At 41.4% G+C, this 20,718-nt stretch overlaps 1 protein-coding gene across 15 annotated transcripts in view; it reads right to left on the reverse strand.

The window, feature by feature from the left end:
• Positions 1-20,718, reverse strand: part of TANC1 (tetratricopeptide repeat, ankyrin repeat and coiled-coil containing 1) — a 240,703-nt gene that overhangs the window by 144,388 nt on the left and 75,597 nt on the right. For 13 of the 15 annotated variants that reach the window (XM_059704362.1, XM_059704351.1, XM_059704352.1 and 10 more), the window contains one exon: positions 17,707-17,786. The exons of the other annotated variants lie outside the window; for them this stretch is intronic. In XM_059704362.1, the coding sequence (XP_059560345.1) occupies positions 17,707-17,767 (61 nt within the window). In that variant the 5' untranslated portion in view covers positions 17,768-17,786. The remainder of the gene's footprint in view (positions 1-17,706; positions 17,787-20,718) is intronic. 15 annotated transcript variants of the gene reach the window in all.

Raw genomic sequence — 20,718 nt, forward strand, 5'->3', positions numbered from 1 at the left:
GGCAAAACCTGATGGCTTAAGAAAAAATTATCACCAGCATCCAGGTAAGTATATCGTTTTTAAAAAATTAATGGGCTACGAAACCACAGAGACTCCCAAAGGAATCACCCACCTAACCACCCTCAGACTTCTTGTATTAGTTCCCAGGGCTGATGTAACCATAAACTGGGTGTCTGAAATGACAGGCATGTACCCTCACACTTCTGAAGACTCTATGTCCCAAACCAAGTTGTTGGCAGGGTTCATGCTCTCTGTGAAGGCTCTGGGGAGAACCTGGCCCATGCCTTTATCTTAGTTTCTGGTGGTCAGTCTCTGCCTCCTCCACCATCACGGGAATTCTTCTCTGCTAAGGATGTCAGTCATAATGGATTAGGGCTCACCCTCACCCAGCAGGAGCTCATCTACATCTACAAAGACCCCACTTCCAAATAAGGTCACTTTCACAGGTGCTGAGGGTTGGGACCTCAAAGTTATCTTTTTTTGGAGGACACGGTTCCACCCACAACACTTCTCCAACACCAAAAGTCACAGTCAAAAAAACAACACCTATGAAACTTGAGGGGACAAACAGCATGATCCAACCATGTAAAACCGAACCAAGCTTTCTATTAACTGCGATGTCAACTGAAAAACATTCTCAGATGCTCAAAGGCTCAGAAAATACATGCTCTATTTAATCCTTCTTGAGAAAAATGTTACCTAAGAAGCTAATTTAATTACTCAACAGTGGGGACATTATGATTTTAAAAAGAAGAGTAAACTATAACCCAAGCCCAGCCTTCACTCAACTGTCCCCTTCTGCTCCCACTCCCTCCTCCTGCGGGAAGTGTGTTTTCCGAACAATAGCCTTCACCCATAGTGCAGAAAGGGCCTCTTACTTTATCTGGTGACCTCTTCAAACAATAGCGCCCAGTGCCAGAACTTGTTTTAACAATGGCTAACGTTTCTCACAGCCTTTAAGTGAAAAATCCAGGTTTGAACCCAGGCCGTCAGAATTTCTCATCATGGAATCACATTGGTCTGCCTCCCCATGCCATGTGGATCCCTTAACCAAGGTGTAGACCAAGCACAGAGTACTGCTTGGTGCTTAAGAATTTTTGACTATCATCTACAGATAATTTAGCAAGTCATGTTTCTCTGAATGATACTCATCAGGAACATTCTGTCATATTGGACACGCTGACATTTTGGGGGTGGAAAAATAAGTGGAGGGAAATGGCTTTTAGAACAATACCGTAACCAGTACACCACCCCCTCACTAACTACTCAAATCCACACTCTGGCTGCCAACAGGCCTCCTTACAAGAGAAAGAGAGAATAAAAGGGAGCTGCTGCCATTTATCGTATTTCAACTCCTTACAAGGACAATGGGATCTATAAACATTTGGGGGGAAACGCCTCAAAGCTTCTAGGCAGCATCTAAAGTTTCTTCCCCAGAAAAACACATTAAAAATGCAATACAACCAATTCCAGAAAGCAGCAGCCTAAACCCATTGTGTACATGTGGCTATTTCACAAGATCCTTTTCAGGCCTGCATTGCGGAGGCAGGGAGTGGGGAGAGAATGAGATGACTACACTTTCTGCCTCTGTCATTTTATTTGCTGTATTTCTCCGCCAGCATCACCACCACAAATAAAAATAAAAATAAACCACTGCTCAGTTGCTGAAACAGCAGCCTCAATGACATGCCGGGTAGGATATCTTAGCAACAATGTCAATATTGTCTCACCACAGCTGACCGTATTAACATTCCACTCTAATTGTGATTTCTCAAATATAAAGCGGAATGCGAGCTACTCACTTCATTCATTCTGAGTTTCACTCTGGGAAAATCGCCCTCTAACATTTTCCATGCAGTTGCATGGAAAGCAAACATCAGAATTGTATCCAATAGCTATTAGTTTTTGTGTGTCTCACTTGTGAGTGTGACAATCAGCAAATGTTGACGAGGAACCGGCACAAACACAAGAACCGAATAAAACAGACTGACAAACGACGTAGATCAAATAGCGTCCCTTGTCATTGCGGTAATGGAAGCCTTTCACTCATCTGCTTGGACATCTATATTTAAAATTCATCTTTCCAGGCTGCCAAGAACAGGGTTTACTGGGTAAAGCGGGGAGCTCTTTTCCCTGAGTGTTTTCAAAGTCACACGTACACACTCCTCTGCCATGGCTGGCTGGGGCTGGCCCTGCATGCACACAGGAACAAAGAGCACGCCAGAGGCTCCCAATACTGGCTACTCGTTCAAAACCCATTTTTTTTTTTATTAGTTAAGGTATTACAAATGTGTCCTCATTCACCCCATTAACCCCCAACCTCCCCCCCCCACCCCCGCACACTCATGCTCCCATCCTCCTGTTGTCCATGACCATTGGTTTGGCTTATATACATGTATACAAGTCCTTCGGTTGATCTCTTCCCCTTACCCCCTCCCTCCCCTACTTTCCTTCTGGGGATTGATAGCCTGATCGCTGTTTCTCTCAAAAACCATTTTAAACAATACAGAAGAGTGGGCCCCACTGCTGGTGAGTGAGTCAGGAGGCCTGATGGGAATCTGAGTCACAGTAGCGCCAGTAAACCGGCCAGGTTTCGGAATCACCAGATAACTACTAGAGCCAGGGCTCGCAAAGCCGAGGCAAAGAACCCCAACACCTGTCATGCACACACACTCTGTGCAGAACTCTGCTAAGGAGTCCTGCACTCAGGGCTCACATTCCTCCTCTCGCACCCCTCCCCCCGCCCCCGCCTCCGCCCCACCCAGTACACACGTGCCCTCCTGGACTGTGTACAGCCACTGTCCCTCAGCACTCCGCTAAGACCCGCTGGCTGTCCCCGCAGCCTCTGCGCCATCTACAGCAGCTGAAGTGGCCAACGAACCAAAGTTAAGACGCCACCATTTACTAACGCCTGGGAAGGAGGGTCAAGGGGTGGAAAAGCAAAGAAGCCAAAATGGCACAGAAATTGCCATAAATTATAATAATAGCAAACATTTATAAAACGTTTACTATAATCCGGGCACTGTTCTAAGTACTTTGTGTCTCACTGAATCCTCAAGACAGCCAACAATCCTAGGAAGTCGGTACTGTTAGCATCCCCATTTTACAGATGCAAAAACTGAAACAGTGAGATGAAGCAACCTGACCTAGGACTTGAACCTAAGCAACCTGGCCGCTGTACTGTCCTGCACACAGGCTTTGGAGACAGAGAGACAAACAGGTCAAATCCTGGCTCTGCCACTTGGTAACTGTGTAGTCTTAAGCTAGTTCTTTAACCTCTATTGATAAGCTATTGATTGTGTGAGGTAACTGTTCATAAGCATTTAACATGATATTTGATGTACAGTATACACTCCAAGAGCAACCTTTTACTAGTACTGCCATATTTTCTCCCAGGGGATCCACTTCCCGGTGAATCCAACTTTTAACTATAAAAAAACTCCCAAAAGAAATTGAAATATTTGTATATTTTATTTCCTTGATTAATGGGCATTTCCCAAAACCAAGGATACCATGTGGTAAAGGCAAAACAAACAAATTCCCTACATTATCATGCCTGAAGCCTAAAAAACAAAAGCCTTCATTTCATTTGACCTATATGATTACTAACTTACACAGAGATTATTACCTTCATTTTATAAGGCAAGAAAACTGAAGTTCAGAAAATGAAACAACAACTTGTTTAAAGAGAGCAAGTGGGTATGTTCAAACTAGACTTTTACTAAGTTTTCTGAAGGCAAACCAGCAGAGTGCTTATTCATGTTTAAGATGCTGTTTCCATAAACCAGAGGGATTTGGGGTATGATTTGGGGAGTCCGGTAACCATGGTAACAATTTCATGGATGGAGGGAGAGAAACTCCGGAATTCCTAATCTTCAGAATCTTAGAGCTAAGGACTCGGAGCTCTAAGAGGTTTAATCAGATTAGCAGCACTGAAACTCTCACACAGCAGGGACAGAAAGCTGACCCCCCTGAAATAATGATCTGTAACCCCTCAGTCAGTTTTCAACATTGAACTTACAGAATAAAAACAGAATCCTTCACTAATTCTGTCAAAAATCAAGGATCCCTTCAATGACTTTTTTAAGGTTTGATAACTCAAAATTAAACATGACATGCTTGACTTGCTTAGAACTCCAGCTAGTAAACGATCAAAGGTTAACCTTACCAAAATATTAAAACAGCTGTCAAACCTGAGAGAAAAATAGGTTAAATGAACAGGCAGGACAGAGAAATTCAAATCTTTACTTTTGACAAATACTTATATATCAAACGCTGCTGCCAAGCATGGATTGGAGCACTTGATAAATATTAACTCATCTAATCCTCAGAAGGGACCCGTGAGTAATTTACTCAGGTTGACACAGCTGGTGAGCTGTGGAGCCCATCTTACAGGTCCAGGCAGGATGGTTTCAAATGACCAATAAACATTAAAAAGATGTGTTTGAATTCATTCTAAAGAACTGCTTAGTTAAAACAATAAGATACAATTTTCCCCTATCACACTGGCAACGATGAAATAGTTTGATTATAACCATGGTAAACATGTGAGTAAACAAACATTCTCACATGCAAAAGATGGAGTTGTAAATTTAATGCCCCCTTTTTAAAGGGCAATTGGAAAAAATCTAGGAAAATTATAAATGAACACATGTGTTAACCAACAGTTCCTCTTACAACTATTCTCATGAAAGCAAAGGCAGTGTATACAAAGGATTCACTGTAGTATTGATTGCAATGATGACAACAAAAATGATACAGTCATCAACGGGGAGATAATAAATTATAAAATATTTGTCCAATATAATACTGAGCAACTTTTTAAAAACCTATATATTACTATGTGCTAACATAAAAAAATGTATAAACATGCATTCAATCAACACAGTAATTTGCAAAATAAAACACAGTGTATGGTCTATGTGGGTTTTCTTAAGGATCTATACTTGTGTATATGTGTGTCTGTGTATACATACAGGGTGGGGCAAAAGTAGGTTCACAGTAGTATCCAGTTTCAAATACAATAATCTATAGTAATAAAATTGTAATATGCTAATTAGACCAGACGTCCTTCCAGACGACCTTCTGGACAAAGCCGCAGTGGCAGGGGCTGAGCCCCTTGTGCAAATTTCGTGCATCGGGCCTCTAGTAAGTAAAAATTCAAGAATAACCTGTTTTACGTACTCACAAGTGTAAACCTACTTACAAAACCATTTATTCTTGTTTTATTTATTAATTACTGTATTTGAAAGTGGATACAACTGTGAACCTGCTTTTGCCCCACCCTGAAAGATCAAATAAGAAAACATTAACATGAATTGCCTTTGGGAAGTGAAAGGGAAAGCAGAAAAGAAATGGGGATGGCCGAAACCGGTTTGGCTCAGTGGATAGAGCATCGGCCTGCGGACTGAAAGGTCCCAGGTTCGATTCCGGTCAAGGGCATGTACCTGGGCTGCGGGCACATCCCCAGTAGGGGATGTGCAGGAGGCAGCTGATCGATGTTTCTCTCTCATCGATGTTTCTAACTCTCTATCTCTCTCACTTCCTCTCTGTAAAAAATCAATAAAATATATTTAAAAAAGAAAAAAAAAAAAGAAATGGGGATGGTGTCTTTACTTTTAATACTACTGCATCGCGCTCTCTCTCTCTCTCTCTCTCTCTATATATATATATATATGTATATATATATATATATATTTTTTTTTTTATTTCAGAAAGGAATGGAGAGGGAGAGATAGAAACATCAATAATGAGAGAGAATCACTGATCGGCTGCTTCCTGCATGCCCCCAACTGGGGATCGAGCCCACATCCCAGGCATGTGCCCTTGACCAGAATCAAATCTAGGTCCCTTCAGTCCACAGGCTGATGCTCTATCCACTAAGCCAAACCGGCCACGGCTGCATTGCTCTTTTTAATTTAACTATACAGGTACGGTGTTTGAATGGCTCTACCAAAAAATAGGATGGATTTATAATGGTGTCAAGGACACCCAACAAAAATGGGCTTTAAGATACAGAAATGGAACTAGAGCTATTACTCAAAGTGGCTGAATCTAGATTAAGACCTTCCTTGTAAGCATTTCAGAAATAATTCTTGGGGGTGGGGAGGTGGGGGTGGGAAGAACAACAACAACAACAAAACATCAAAATAAACATCCCTGGAGAGAGAAATTATAAATATAAAGGAGATCTACTGTCTCCTATTTCAAGGATGTTTTCCTTTATATTCACTCAGTGCGAGAGATAAAAATCAGGAAGCCAACCAGAGACACAGTAGAAACTGAACTAGTCTAGAATCAAAAACTACGCTTCGATCCCATCTTTGCTTGAGCTACATGACCTGAGGCAGTGGCTCAATGCCTCTTTTCCAAATATTCCTCAAAAAGATGAAGATACTAAACTCAATTTCTAAAATCCTTCTAAATCTAAAACCTTTTATTACTTTATCTTAGTTTAAAATAATTTCTATCCATAATAATATGAAAATATAAGCCGTGGATAAAAACCTGTACACTGAAAAATACAGTAACTAAGGCCTTGACTGGTGTGGCTCAGTTGGTTGGCGGTCATCCTATGCACCAAAAGGTTGCCAGTTCGAGTCCTAGTCAGGGCACATGCCCAGATGATGGGCTCCTTCCCCAGTAGGGGTTGTGCCGAGACAGCTGATCAATGTTTTCCTTCTCTCTCTCTCTCAATAAAAACATCTTTTTAAAAAAATTTCTCTTTTTAAGAAATACATGTAATTGAGATGCTTCACTGTCTGGAACTAGCCCCGCCTTCAGTCAGGAACTTGCCAGGAGCTACTTCCAGCACAGCCAGGGAGCAGGAAGCACTGAGTGCTTCTGGCAGTGCTCAGAGGCAGGATGCTCTCAAATGCTGTGGAGAACCAGACAACTCGTTTGGATGTGTTTTATGCTTTTATCGTGGTTTCTCTATAAAATAAATGTCTAAATATAAGCAGGCAGACTAGGAGATCTCAACCCTCAGCACAAGCACAATTTCAAAAATGCAGGACGCACTTCTACTCATTGAAGCCAGGCAGTTTCACTATGAACAACTTAACGAAAATTCCTGTGTGTGTGACTTTATAAGAAAACCCCACGACCACACAACACCAGGAGCAACACTAGGAAAAGGCAAGAGCCTCATAGGTTCCCGTCAGAAAAAAACATACAAAGACATAAGACAATCATGGAAGAGAACATGTAAATGGGCATTCGATAATCAAAGAAAAGAGGTCTATCCATCTCAAAGAAATGTGAATGAAAAACAAATACAATGTGAACTGAAAACAAACATATGTTTTAATCTATAAAATTAGCAAAGATTACAATCCACAAACGCCCAGTACTAGCAGGAGCCATGCAAGTGGGCATGCTCACACACTGCTTACACAGGCGGCGACCAATATAATCCTAGGAAACAATTTGGCAAGAGGTATGATGAGCTTTTGAAAAGTTTGTTTCCTTTCACTATTAATTCCTTGCCTAGAAATATTGTACTAAAATAATCAGATTTTTACAAAGGTATTTATGTTACATGTTTTTTAATGAATGAGAAAAACATGGAAACAATTAAAATGCACCCAAACAAAATCACGGTATATTGGTACAATAACGTATTCGGTATTTTTCAAAGACATTAAAAAGGATAAGCAAAAGTAAAAGACTATCTTGGGTTTCTGTTTTGTTTTTGTTTTACTCCTAGCAGTATTTCCCAAATTTTCTCCAGTGTGCACGGACTACATCGGGCATTGATTCAAAGATCCATATATATTCTCACTTTAACTTTTCCCAAACCAAAATGTATCTAATAGTTGATGGCAGGTGAGAATTGCTATCGGCCAGGCAGCGGCTGCATGGGGCGGTCACTGACTGTGCGAAGCCGGGTATTACCTCTGTTTGAGTAACTAGACAACTGCAACCCCTTTCAGGTTTCAGTCAACAAACCACTTAAGGTCCACTCCGGAAAGAATAAGAACCTGGATGTTATCTGAAAGCCTTCCATTAAAGCCTCCTTTTGAAGTCATCAAAGGATGGCATCAAACTGGCAGAATGGACGTCTGCAGCTTGGAATGGCGTCCAGGAGAAAACAGTGAAGACCTCAGGAAACACGGCAGCGCCAGTGCGCTCACCGGCAGATGGTGCAGTGTGGGGAATGGATATTGATATAAAAAGGGTTTAGAAGAATAGGTTTCTGCATATAAATTTAAAATATCTCAACCAACTTATTTCATTTATATTTTCCCTCTGTTTTATGAAAAAAATTGAAATATGTAAGAATAAGTCTAAAAAAGGAAATCTTCAGTAGTATACAAAACATTTTAAGTAATCAAGTATTGTCAGTTTGACAGTTATATCTTCCTTAGTAGTACATAAAATAGTGTGTTTTATAATCAATGAAATAAGGTATTACATTTATAATCAGAATAATAAAGACAAGTGCTATGGGCTGAATTGTGTGTGGCCCTCCCACCCCATACCTATGTTGAAGCCCTACCCCTCAATGCGATGGTATTAGGCATATGGCCTTTGGGAGGGAAAAGGTTGAAATGAAGTCATGAGGGTGAGATTATGAGAAACACCAGAGAGCTTGCTGTCCCTCTCTGCCCGTGAGGACACAGGGAGAAGGAAGCTTTCTGGCAAGCCAGAAAGGACCTTCATCAGAAGCCAACCGTGCTGACGCCTTTTCAAACCTGCATGCTCCACGGTTGCGAGAAAATAAATCCCTGTGTGTAAGGCACTCACTCTATGGTACTTTTCATGGCAGCATGAACTAAAACAAAAATAAAAATACTTTTAATATCTGGTACTTGAAAAAAAAACATTTTCAACATTAACTCTGAAGTTACTTAGAAAGTTTGCTTACAGTTGGGTGGGAACACACCAACCCTTACAAAAACATAAAGCATTAAAAAACATATCAACTTTAAATGTTAAGATCTGGAGTAAAAACGCAATCCTCAGCATGCCGGCAGTGTTCAGGTGGCTCCCTCCCATCCTTAACCTGGAGTTTGCATCCGGGCTCTCAGCCTCTGCTACAAGCCAGGCCATGGTCTATAAAAACTCTAGACAAGTGCCCAAACCATTGCAGCCACCTACATGCACGTTCTGTATCAGAACCATACTCACTCCATCATCAGTGCTTTGGGACTGTCTCAGGGCACAAAGAGTCTCATCATGTACCAAATCTAGCAGTTTGATGTCCCCAAACTTTCTGAAAAATGGTCAACTCTGACACAAATAAACTATAAGGGAGTAAAGAATTAAAAACCGGCTACTCGGGTCCTGTTTTATTTTTACTCCTAAAATAGTGCTGTGGTCCCAGAACATAGGACAAGAATCTGAGTCTATGTTGGTAGCTTTGATGGCAGATGTATCATAACTGGCCTGCCACCAAAAGGCAGAGAAAGTGGGGTAAAGAGAGCAGAGAGATGCAGATCCCACATTCTAACTCCATGGTTTCAGATGTGGAAAAGGGTCTCTCAATTTAATGCTCAACCTCATGGTAGGGCACCCCAACTCGTTACCCACGATGGCCATCCTACCGGACAAGCAAGGCTAATGCCCTCATCAATGACCCTTCAGAGGAATAATAAATACAGATCATTCTCCATGGAGAAAAGAAGTCAATCTAGGTAAAAATCTTCAGTAGGTCACCTCCCCTCACAGAAACTATACTTGCCTGTGGATTCTATAAAATCAAGTTTCTTTACATTTCTGTAAAATAGAAATAAAAACATGGAATTCTCCTTTAAGGAAATGAAAATAGGTCACATGAAAATTCAAATTGCGAGGTGTTCTTTTCTTTTTTTTTTATGGGAATTAAGAAGCTACCCATGACAAAGCTCTTTGAAAACTAGGTCTATACAAAATACGACCATTGTTTTTTGTTGTTTTTTTTTACAGAAAAACAGCTTTAATGAAAAAAATTATTGGTGAAAATTAGATTTGACTGAAAAATGAATTCTGAATTGTTTGTTTATATTTCCCTGTTAAGTTGCATTTCCTATTGCATTTACAAATATACATACAAAACCATATCCAAGTAAGTAAGGGTTGTTTCAGAGTTTTGCCACATCCTCTATGAAGATTCGGATAGGCTGCGACTTGCTTGAGGTCTTCTTGGCCATAAAGGTGGAAGATCCAGGGTGAGCCTTGATTTCACCTTCTTCTCGGTCCAGAGCTTTCTCTAATTATGTCTCTCCTAGGAGACAGGCAGCACAGGAAGGAGCAGTTTGGGCCATTATATGTAGGTGTCTGATACCCTATAAATGCTCAGGAAGTACTGGCTCCCTTCCTTCTCTCTTTCATCCTTTCGATTTCCTTCAAGCCTGTGGGGAAGCTACAAAGAGAATGGGGGACAGGTGCTTCCACATATAAAGACCTTCATTAACTAAAAATGTGTTGAGATGAAACACCCCAGAAACTTTATAAAGTATACGTTGAAATCTATTGTTAAAGCTGCTCTCTGGCTCCTAAAATCCCTTGAGCAAGGGAAAAACAGGCCTTTTCGTTTAACTTCACAAAGAAAAAGGACAAAATACAAGTAAGAACCTGATATAGACTAAAAGGTAAAATGAATGGTTCTCAAAGTATAAACCTCCATACAACAAACAGTTCAGCGATTTCCCACTTTTGTTTTGAGGGAAAGGGTACCTATAGCAGAAGAGCCTTTAGTATCCAAAGTTGACGGCAGAATCGGTATTATGAAGTGGGAAGTCATGGAAAGAAGCTTCTAGAACACCACTCTTTTTCCTGCAATAACTCCCGCTTTCTCTTCAACAGAGAAGGAACAAGAAGTTTTAGGAGGGTTTTGTTTGTTCTTTAAGGAGCCATGGTATTTCCTCAAGAAAGCCAAGCTGTACTGAGTATAGAGGAAGCCAGATGTCAAGGGAGACACTGTTACAAAGATGTTCTCTTATTTAACCCAACAGCATCCCTGTAAAATAGCTTGGCTAAATTAAGAGATTTGTGTACGTTCAAATAAACTGGGACATTATCAAGCTGGGATTAGAATCTGTACCTTCTAATTCTAAAAGCTGTGTTTTACCTAGAGTTTGTGGCATGTATGAGGGACAACAAAGAGAAAACTGATCGAGGAAACAATCAAACCAAAGGGAGCAGTATTACTGCTCCTCGTAAAATCCAGCCAGGTTCCATTCTATGTTTAAAGCATATCCTAATATTTTACAGAATCTGTTCAAATGCCCTGGTAAAGAGAAATACAATAGCTTTTCATTGAATTACTTCTGCTTGTTCCGTTGCTTGGGAAACATTTTTGGGGTCAGTTAACCAAATATCCAGAGCTCAGCAAAACAGCCCCTGCACTAAATTCCTAAATAATAGACCACAACCACAGAAAATGGGCAATGCACCACAGAATAATCAAAAGCAGCCTCATATTTTCCAGATAAAACAAAGCATCGTTTGTGTTGAGGCATTTTTAGAAGGTACCACCGAAAACCAGACTGTAGCCTGGAATGGCTTAAAATACCACATTCAACAGTCACATCAATGGCTTTTTAACTTTAGAGGCAAACAGGTTCCTTTTACTACAGATTCAAAGTGAAGGATCAGATGCAAAACTAACAGATTAATTCAGTTCATACTCAAGCTTAGAGACTATCCAATGCCTTAATTAACACCATTACAAGTGTATTTAGCCAACCAGCTGGGTTTTAACAACAAAAAGGTGAAGGTCAATTTTATTTAAAAAAAATAAATTGCTGCAAACTAAGCCCCCCTGCTGAAAAAAGCACACAGAGATAATTAAACTGAAAGGAAAAGACTAATAAACAATTATTTTGGTATAGTAAGCAACCGCTCCTTAATCAGTCTGTATTTTAATTAAGGCAAGGACCGCAATTAAAATTTCACTGAACTTTGCTCTTCTGCCTCAACTTGAAGCTACTTCCACACCAATAAGGAATAACTGGGAACGTTGGATAGGGCAAAGGACTATGGATTCAAGCCTGACAGAGGGCAAGAGAAGGGCTGTACAGAGGGGGAGGGACCAACCCTCTCTAGGAGTGCAAGAGGCCTTGCCTGTCAAATGCTTTCAAAATGCTGTCACTATCTCCCGGATTAAAACAAAAACAAAACCACTATCAACTGTGAGCTTAGATTATAGCATAGATGTTAGATAAAAATTACATTTTTTAAAATATATTTTTATTGATTTCAGAGAGGAAGGGGGGGAGAGAGAGAGAGAAACATCAATGATAAGAGAGAAACACTGATCAGCTGCCTCCTGCACGTCCCTACTGGGGCTTGAGCCCACAACCCTGGCATGTGCCCTAACAGGGAATGGAACCGTGACCTCCTGGTTCATAGGTCGATGCTCAACCACTGAGCTACACTGGATGGGCAAAATTACATTTCATTTCTTGGAGACCAGTAAGGGGAAAGGTCCAAAACACCAGCTAAGCCATATACCTACTACTTGGAAGCAACTATTAGAACGAGCGACACTAGATCTCTATGCTTGGTCCCTTTTTGAAGTACAAGGGATCTAGCCAATGTGTATAAGGGAAGAATCCTCTGCAATGCAAGTTTTGTTGGGAGGTAAAGTCCACCTTGCCCTATAGGAGCTAAGAAGTCCAAATATACACTTGTCCAGCCTCTCTTGCAGCCAGAACCCAGGCATAGGATCCAGGCTCAGCCATTTAGATGCATTTGCCCCACACATTCAATTTCCCCTTGGCTATTCTTGAGCATTTTCTCTTTCAGATAACTTTCTTAACCCAATGGTTATGCTGTGTTAAGAAAAGGGACAGGATTTTAGAAGCAGCAAAAATATGTATCTTGCTATAACAGTCAGTAGATGTCATTATACATTTGTCCAAACCAACAGAATGTACCACACCAAGAGTGAACCTTACTGTAAACCCTGGACTGGGGCGATAATGATGTGTCCACGCAGGTTCATCAGTGGTAACAAATGTACTATTCTGATGGGGGACATTGACAATGGGGGAGGCTAAGCATGAGTGCAGTCAGGGAGTATACAGAAAATCTCTGTAGCTTCCTTCTCAATGTTGCTATGAACCTACAACTGCTCTGAGAAAATAAAGCCTTAAAAAAGGGGGATATCATTAGGGATTAAATGGAATGTACAGATAATTTTGTAAGATTTAGTGGTTTAAAAAAAAAATCTGTCCATTCAGGAATATGATATTTCTCTCCATTTATCCATGTCTCCCTTTAAGTCCTTCAGTAATGTTTTAGTATTTTCTTCAATATAAGGCTTGTACATTTCTTCTTGGGTCGGTATTTAAATTTCTGTTTCTATTATCAAATGGGACTATTTTTCCTATTCATTTTCTAAACAGTGCTGCTGTACAGAAAATATATTAATGTCTTATGTTACTCTTATATTCACTCTAAACTCTTATTGGGTCCAGATTTGATGTCAGAATATGCCCACTCATAGAGTGCAGTAATTATTTCATTTTCAAATTTAAATAACTTTAATAATAGTAACATGAAAGTTTTCTGATAATAAAAGTCACTTCAAATAAAGAGGCATGGTAGAAGGTTGCAGACTTCTCTGAAGAGCTTAAAAAAGAGTAAGACCTTATTTTTTGACATCAATGTCCTAATATAAAAGCACAGAAGAAAAAAAATAGATGCCCTCATCTGGCGCTCACCACATTATGGTTTAATATCAATTTTTGTTCCCTTGGGCCTAACTCAAGGTCAAGAGAAAGACAGTGCTCATTTGCCCCGATAGAGTGGTGGAGACAAAGTAAATTTACTTTCCCAAAACACGTACTGAAGCTTTTAATATTGCATTCTCTGATTTGATTCTATAACCTCCAGAAAACATTTTTTACTCAGCTATAGACACTTCCTCGGTAAAAAAGCATAACCATAAAAAAGACTTTTGCTATTTTTAGAGTTCATGCAATGGCATTCAATAGTTTAATATCTCACTGCACATAATATTTCAAAGAACTTTATATACAAACTAGAGGCCCAGTGCATGAAATTTGTGCACAGGTGGGGTCCCTAGGCCTGACCAGTGATCAGAGCTGATCAGGTTTCCTGCCTCCTTCCCTCACCACCCACACACCACCACCACGTGGTTCCCCGCCTCCTCCTTCCCTGCACGCTGCCACCACCCCCAGTACCCTGTCCCAGCCCAGCCCAATCGGGACCTACCGGTCAGGGGGAGGGACCAGGAGATTGGCCAGCAGTCCCCTATCGGGCAATTGGGGCCTGCCGGCTGGAAGGAGGGGCCAACCGCCACCACGGCGGGCAGACAGCAGGCCATTCGGGGCCTGACGGCCAGGGGAGGGACAGGGGGTGGGCCCCGGGAGGTTGGCCAATGGCCCCGAGGAGGGAGCCGGCCCTTGGGCCCCATGGGAAAGGGGCCACGTCCATTGCCACCCACCCCCAGTTCTCCTGCAGGCTGGAGGCAGCTCCTGCGTTGAGCGTCTGCCCCCTGGTGGTCAGTGCGTGTCATAGCAACCAGTCATTCCGGTCGTTCTGTTCATTCCGTCGTAACTAGTCGCCTAGGCCAGTGGTCGGCAAACTGCGGCTCAGCAAACCAAGGCTCACAAGCCACATGCGGCTCTTTGGCCCCTGGAGTGTGGCTCTTCCATAAAATACCGGCTCTTCCACAAAATACTGACTTCTGCACATGGGCCACGAAGTTTCAATCACACTATCCGTGTGCACCCGCACGTGGTATTTTGTGGAAGAGCCACACTCAAGGGGCCAAAGAGCCGCATGTGGCTCGTGAGCCATGGTTTGCTGACCATGGGCCCAGGCTGATATAAATATAACTTGAATTTCACTCCCTGCTAATATTTACCAATAGTTTAGAGTAGATACATGTGATATCTTCCTCTAGGGATAGGAGCTGAGGATAAAACAACTTTTCAATACTTCTTACTAATACTTATTTTCATTTGAAGAATAATAAATTTAACTCAGTGATTATTTTCCAAATTCCTAAAATAGGTTCAACATAAAAGTGTAGTTCACGGTTGTCTGTAAAAAACAGTCTACAAAGGATAGGAAAAGCAGAGCTCAGTATTTTAGACAAATATTTCCTAAATTTCTATGATTGCAAGTTCAAGTATATAAAAATGAATTTCCCTTTGTGTTTACAACAAAGATTGGTTAATTGGAAACAGTAGAGCAAAATTTTTCCATATGCAGAGATATTATTACCCAAGTTTCAGAGCCGTCTCAGTAGATTAGCCAGCTTCAATTTACAGAGAAACTTAGATCTGATTTACGTACATAATGAGAGTTGGCACAGAGCTGAGCATATAAATGGTCACATTCCAAGTATTTTCCCCAATCATCTGTGACATATCTTCAAGATTTAAAATTCCATCTGCTTTGTTCCCCAACTAATATAACCAGGTTCTAGTTACGAGGAAAAAGGCACATACCATGCAGATGTTTTATGAGGAATGTTCTCATTGCTTTTTTCAAGTTGGTTTGCATTAGTGAAAAGCCATAGTGTGGGACTTATTAAAAAATTATTCAGAAAACAACAACAACAACAACAACAAAAAACACAATAGTAGTTGCTCAGACGAATTAAACCCAAAATCACATGGTCTACAAATAAAAAAGTTTCAAATGTAAACTATGTTCACTGTCTGGTCCAACTGAAAGGCAGGTTGTCAAAATCATTCATATATTGTTATTTAACACTAGAGGCCCAATGCACAAAATTCGTGCACGGGTAAAGTACCGAGGCCCAGTCGGCAATCAGGGCCGATCAGGGCCTTCCAGCTGCTGGCCCAGGCCTTCCTTCTGGCTGCCAGCCAGGGCCTTCCTTAGTTCTGCGCTGCCCCCTGGTGGTCAGCGTATGTCATAGCTGGAGATGGAACTTCCAGTCTCCTGGTTGAACTCCCAAGGGGACAATTTACATATTAGGCCAGCGGTTCTCAACCTGTGGGTCGCGACCCCTTTGGGGGTCGAACAACCCTTTCACAGGGGTCGCCTAAGACCATCAGAAAACACATATATAATTACATATTGTTTTTGTGATTAATCACTATGCTTTAATTATGTTCAATCTGTAACAATGAAAATACATCCTGCATATCAGATATTTACATTACGATTCATAACAGTAGCAAAATTACAGTTATGAAGTAGCAATGAAAATAATTTTATGGTTGGGGGTCACCACAACATGAGGAACTGTATTAAAGGTCGCAGCATTAGGAAGGTTGAGAACCACTGTATTAGGCTTTTATATATATAGATGCATTGGGACTGCTGTGAAAGACTCTGTTACTAATGGGGTAGTTCTGGCTTGGAGACCCTGGCCACTGGTTGGCAGCTCTAGCCAGATAGCTTAGGACCTAACTTTATGCTGAAAATTACAAAGAATCAAACAACAAAGGTCCTAGGATGAGTGTCAGAAGAGCCAAAACTAAAAAAAAAAAAAAAAGAATTATTTTTTAATTGCTTTCAGAGAAATAAAGAGAAGGATGTTTTGGCCATTGACCCAACAGGGGATGAATGCCCCTCTGGACAGAAATTATGTGAACTGAAAATTCTCCATAGTAACCAATCTAATTAATTATTCAAAGCTAGGGTTTTATTTTCTAAGGTTAAGAGCTAACTATGATCTCCTGTTTCTATCATTAAAAATTGGTTTCTTCTTTATATCTGCTTACTTAGGCATCAATGAGAAGTTTCTCATGGGATCTTAAAAGCAACTTTATCACAAAGACCCCACTTTCAAGGTTAAGTGTGTGCCATTTTGCAGGCTTGATTTAAGGGATAACTAATAGAAAACGTGTCTTGGTTCCAGAATCAAAAAAGTTTTAAAGTCCACTTTATCTGTAAGTACAGAAACAACAGATATTAACATTATCACATGGTAGTACAAGATCTTTTGAACGAAGGAATTAACTATAATTCAGTGATGTTTTGGAAATAAGTGAATTTTTTTTATATTTTAAGAGAAATTAGAACTAAAATGTTAATCACTCAATAACTTGGAAAACCAGTATTTCTCCAACACTGGGTTAACATGAATTTAGAGTGAATTGACACCATTTCAGGGAAATTAATCCATGCTAACAGAATTTTATTGCACAATACAGGTAGACAATGTGTAGTTTTTCTAGCAAGAGAAAGAGGGTGTAATACTGAGTAGTCACTAAAATGACCTTAGAACAGTTCCTCACGTGGACTAGAATGGAGTCACAATGACCACAAATGTACCAGACTCTACACACAGAAATGAAATCCAAGCCAAATTAAGTAGCTCCCATCAAAATAAAATGGGCACTGAGTGGGCTACACTTGTTAAGGGGAGAATATGATACTCAAAAGAGGACGACTAGGCAGCCAGCAGTTGGTCAAACAGAAAATGGAATCACATGTGCGAAAAGGGTAAAAACTTCCTAGAAACCAAATTCCTGGACACACCTGCTGTCCCACAATGTCAAACTGGAACTCTGGATCTGAATGACCTTTTAAAATTAGGAACAAGTCTTCTAGGGAAGGATTCAGTTCATAGCCCAAACTCATTTCAAAGTCACTTCTCATAAAAAAACTAGCCATGTATTTAGTTTCTCACAGCTCCAATATGCTGTCTGTTCTAACACATATCACTTCTCTGACCCGTGCCCAAGTCAGGGACATAGGCCCAGCCTGGGCTGGGGTCCTGCTGCCACACCCACCAGGCTTGCTCACCCCAGTTCCTTCCTGAACACATACCTGGTTCCTTCTTGCTTCCCTTTCCTCCCTCTCGGCTCTTCTTCAGCACCGCCTTTAACATTTTCGACACTCCTTTGTTTCTAAAGGGAAAAGGAGGGGTTGGGAAGAGGAATTAACGGCTGTAAGTTAGAATATAACCTGCATATTGACACTAGCGGTAACTTGAGTTCAAATAAACAGATCATGTAGGATAAGATAAAGGTACCTTGAGTTTTACATTAGTTTTCTATGAATAAAGATGGGGAACTAAATGCTAAAGACACAAGAAGTGTTTCATCACTCTTAATGAAGTTCACTGTCTTACTATAAAAGTAAAAACAAACAAAACCCACAACAGTGCATTCTCAGCATTCCACATCTAATTAAGGTTCTGAGGGTAGATCTGGGCACATCACAGTCTGGTGTCTGGCACAGGCAGGCGGGTCCTCCCAACCCTAGTTCATCAAAAGAAAACATTAAAACTGAGAATCAAAAAGATAACGATTAAGAAGGAAGCTACATGGTCCAAGGCATGTTTTACAGATGCTACTGATTATATAACCACAAGGAAAACATTTGGGAAGGCTATCAGAATGAAACATACCTTATAAGCAATTGCAAAATAAATACAGTGGGAACACATTTTAAAACTGATGTCAGGGGATGTGATCAAACAGCACACGCCAGCATGGGCTTTTACCACAAGCAGTTATGAGTCTCTTGGGGGGTGGGAAGGAAAGCAGCACGGGCCAGTAGCATTAGGGCTGAATCCTTTCAATAAAACAGCTGTAGTTTTAAACAGGGTTGTACTGAGCATGTTAAAAAAAACAGCACAATGGCCCAGGCCTAAGATGAAACATGAAACCATCCGACAGCAAAGAGACAGACAAAAGGACCATTATTTCATTCTTTCGCCCGTCTCCTTTAGCTCTCTTCCCTCCACTACGGAGATGAGATGGCTGGACAACTCCAAACAGGGACAAACCTGAGTGGCTTGTGTTACCCAGCACATCGCCGCTAAAGAGAAGAAGGTGGAAGGCAAGCAGGCTGCTGCTGAATGAAAACGAAGGAAGAAAGAGGAGAGAGCAGGGAAGGGAGGGAGAAACTCCAACATAGGTAGAGCAGAGTCGACATAGGTAGAGCACAGTTGCAAACCTGCCTCGTTCGCTAAGTGGTTCAAGTGGCCTCTGGGAACACCCTCATGACCTCTCAGCCCCCCGAGTCGAGCACAGGTGCTGAGGGGATCGCTGAGAGGCTTGGAGGGTGTGCTGCCCGCCATTCACAGAATCCCACCACAGTGAGTGTGCGGGGTGACCGTCCTTATCATTTGGGTCCAGGCCTGTATTTATTTTTCCAAGCCCTTTGTTTTCCTGATGAAGACACAGAACCTGGGAGGCTGACTTGCCCAGGGGTCAGGCAGCTAATGAGCAGAGGGCCAGAATCCAAACTGCAGACTCCCAGAGAGCAAGGGTCCTCCATCCTTCCTGTGGACCCCACTTCTCTCCTCCGAGCAATGAAAGCTTTGGGCAACAGCAATCAAACAAACAAACAAACCTCAGAAATACTAGGGAGATAATCAGCAGAATTTGGAGAAAGCAATACTAAAATCATCTTCCCAACAAGTCTTGACACATAAAGGGAGCATGGCTTAGAGCCTAATTCTTTTTAAAAATGCTACTTTGAGCCCAGTCAGGCATGGCTCAGTGGTTGAGCTTTGACCTATGAGCCAAGAAGGTCACGGTTCAATTCCTGGCCAGGGCACATGCTCAGGTTGGGGGCTCAACCCCTAGTAGGGGGCATGCAGGAGGCACCCAATCAATGATTCTCTCTCATCATTGATGTTTCTATCTTTCTCTCCTTCTCTCTTCCTCTCTGAAATCAATAAAAAATATGGTTTTTTTTTTAATGCTACTTTGAATGAACCCAGAGGAAAAAAGATTCCACCTAAAGGGCCAACACTGAGTCTGGAAGAGGACTGAGTGTGCTCCACAGGGACACTGCGGAGACGCAGATTTCTCCTGACGGTCACACTTAAAAGAAACAGTGCAACATGTGGTATAAAAGAAGAGTAGGCAAAACCAAGGAAAGAGATGCCTAGTAAGCACAGACATTTTTTCTCTCCAAATAAGTCAATCAACATTCAGGGTTTGCCATTTAGCAAAGACTATACACTTTACAAGTAAAACAAAGAAAAATCCTGAAGAGCTCATCCAAGGCCCCTTTTGAACTCTTCCAGAATAATCCTGATTAATCACCCAGTTGGCACCAATCCACAGCCCATCCATCATGCCACTTGGAAGTAGATCCCACAGGACAATGACTGGTAGACACTGGCTTGGGCAGCTCATCCTAGACACCATGTATGCCTATTGTGGGGGAGCTCAGCTGTTTTTAGCATAATCATCTTCCATATCAGTGGTCTTAAGTTGAGTAAAGTGAACGAGGCTATCAAATATTTGCTACAATTTTTTTTCTGCTTCCCTCCATAAATATCAAGTCAAGGAAAAGAACTTAAATGTATATTCAGAAGCTATTCAAACTATGACCTGGAGACACCAATTGATTATACTTGAGTACAAAAGTAGGCAACTCCTACACACACACACACACACACACACACACACACACACACACGCCTGGAAGGGGAAAAATAAGACTATTCCCAGTCAGTTAAATTCTAAAATTGACACAGATCAGAGTGGAGCTATGCAAAGTCACTAGGAGTCCCAATGACATAACTGAAACTTGATTCCATCAACGTACCTAAAGACTGTGCCCACCTGAAGGGGGTGTGGGGTCAGAGAGAGCAACTATAGTAATGGGCTGGAAGGGCCAACAATGGCGGTATAGAGTCCAGAGAAGCCCATCTGACACTTATAAACACACACTATGTACTTACAAACTCACACCCCACATCAGATTCTGGAAGGGGACCCATCAGGCTCGCAGAGCCCAGTGCTATTAAACACTGGCATCACACAGCTACTTTCCCTTGTCCTGATACTGTTCACTGAGAAGCGCCTCATAATTTGG

The sequence above is a fragment of the Myotis daubentonii genome, chromosome 7 (genome assembly GCF_963259705.1).
Source record: "Myotis daubentonii chromosome 7, mMyoDau2.1, whole genome shotgun sequence".
NCBI classification, from domain to species: domain Eukaryota; kingdom Metazoa; phylum Chordata; class Mammalia; order Chiroptera; family Vespertilionidae; genus Myotis; species Myotis daubentonii.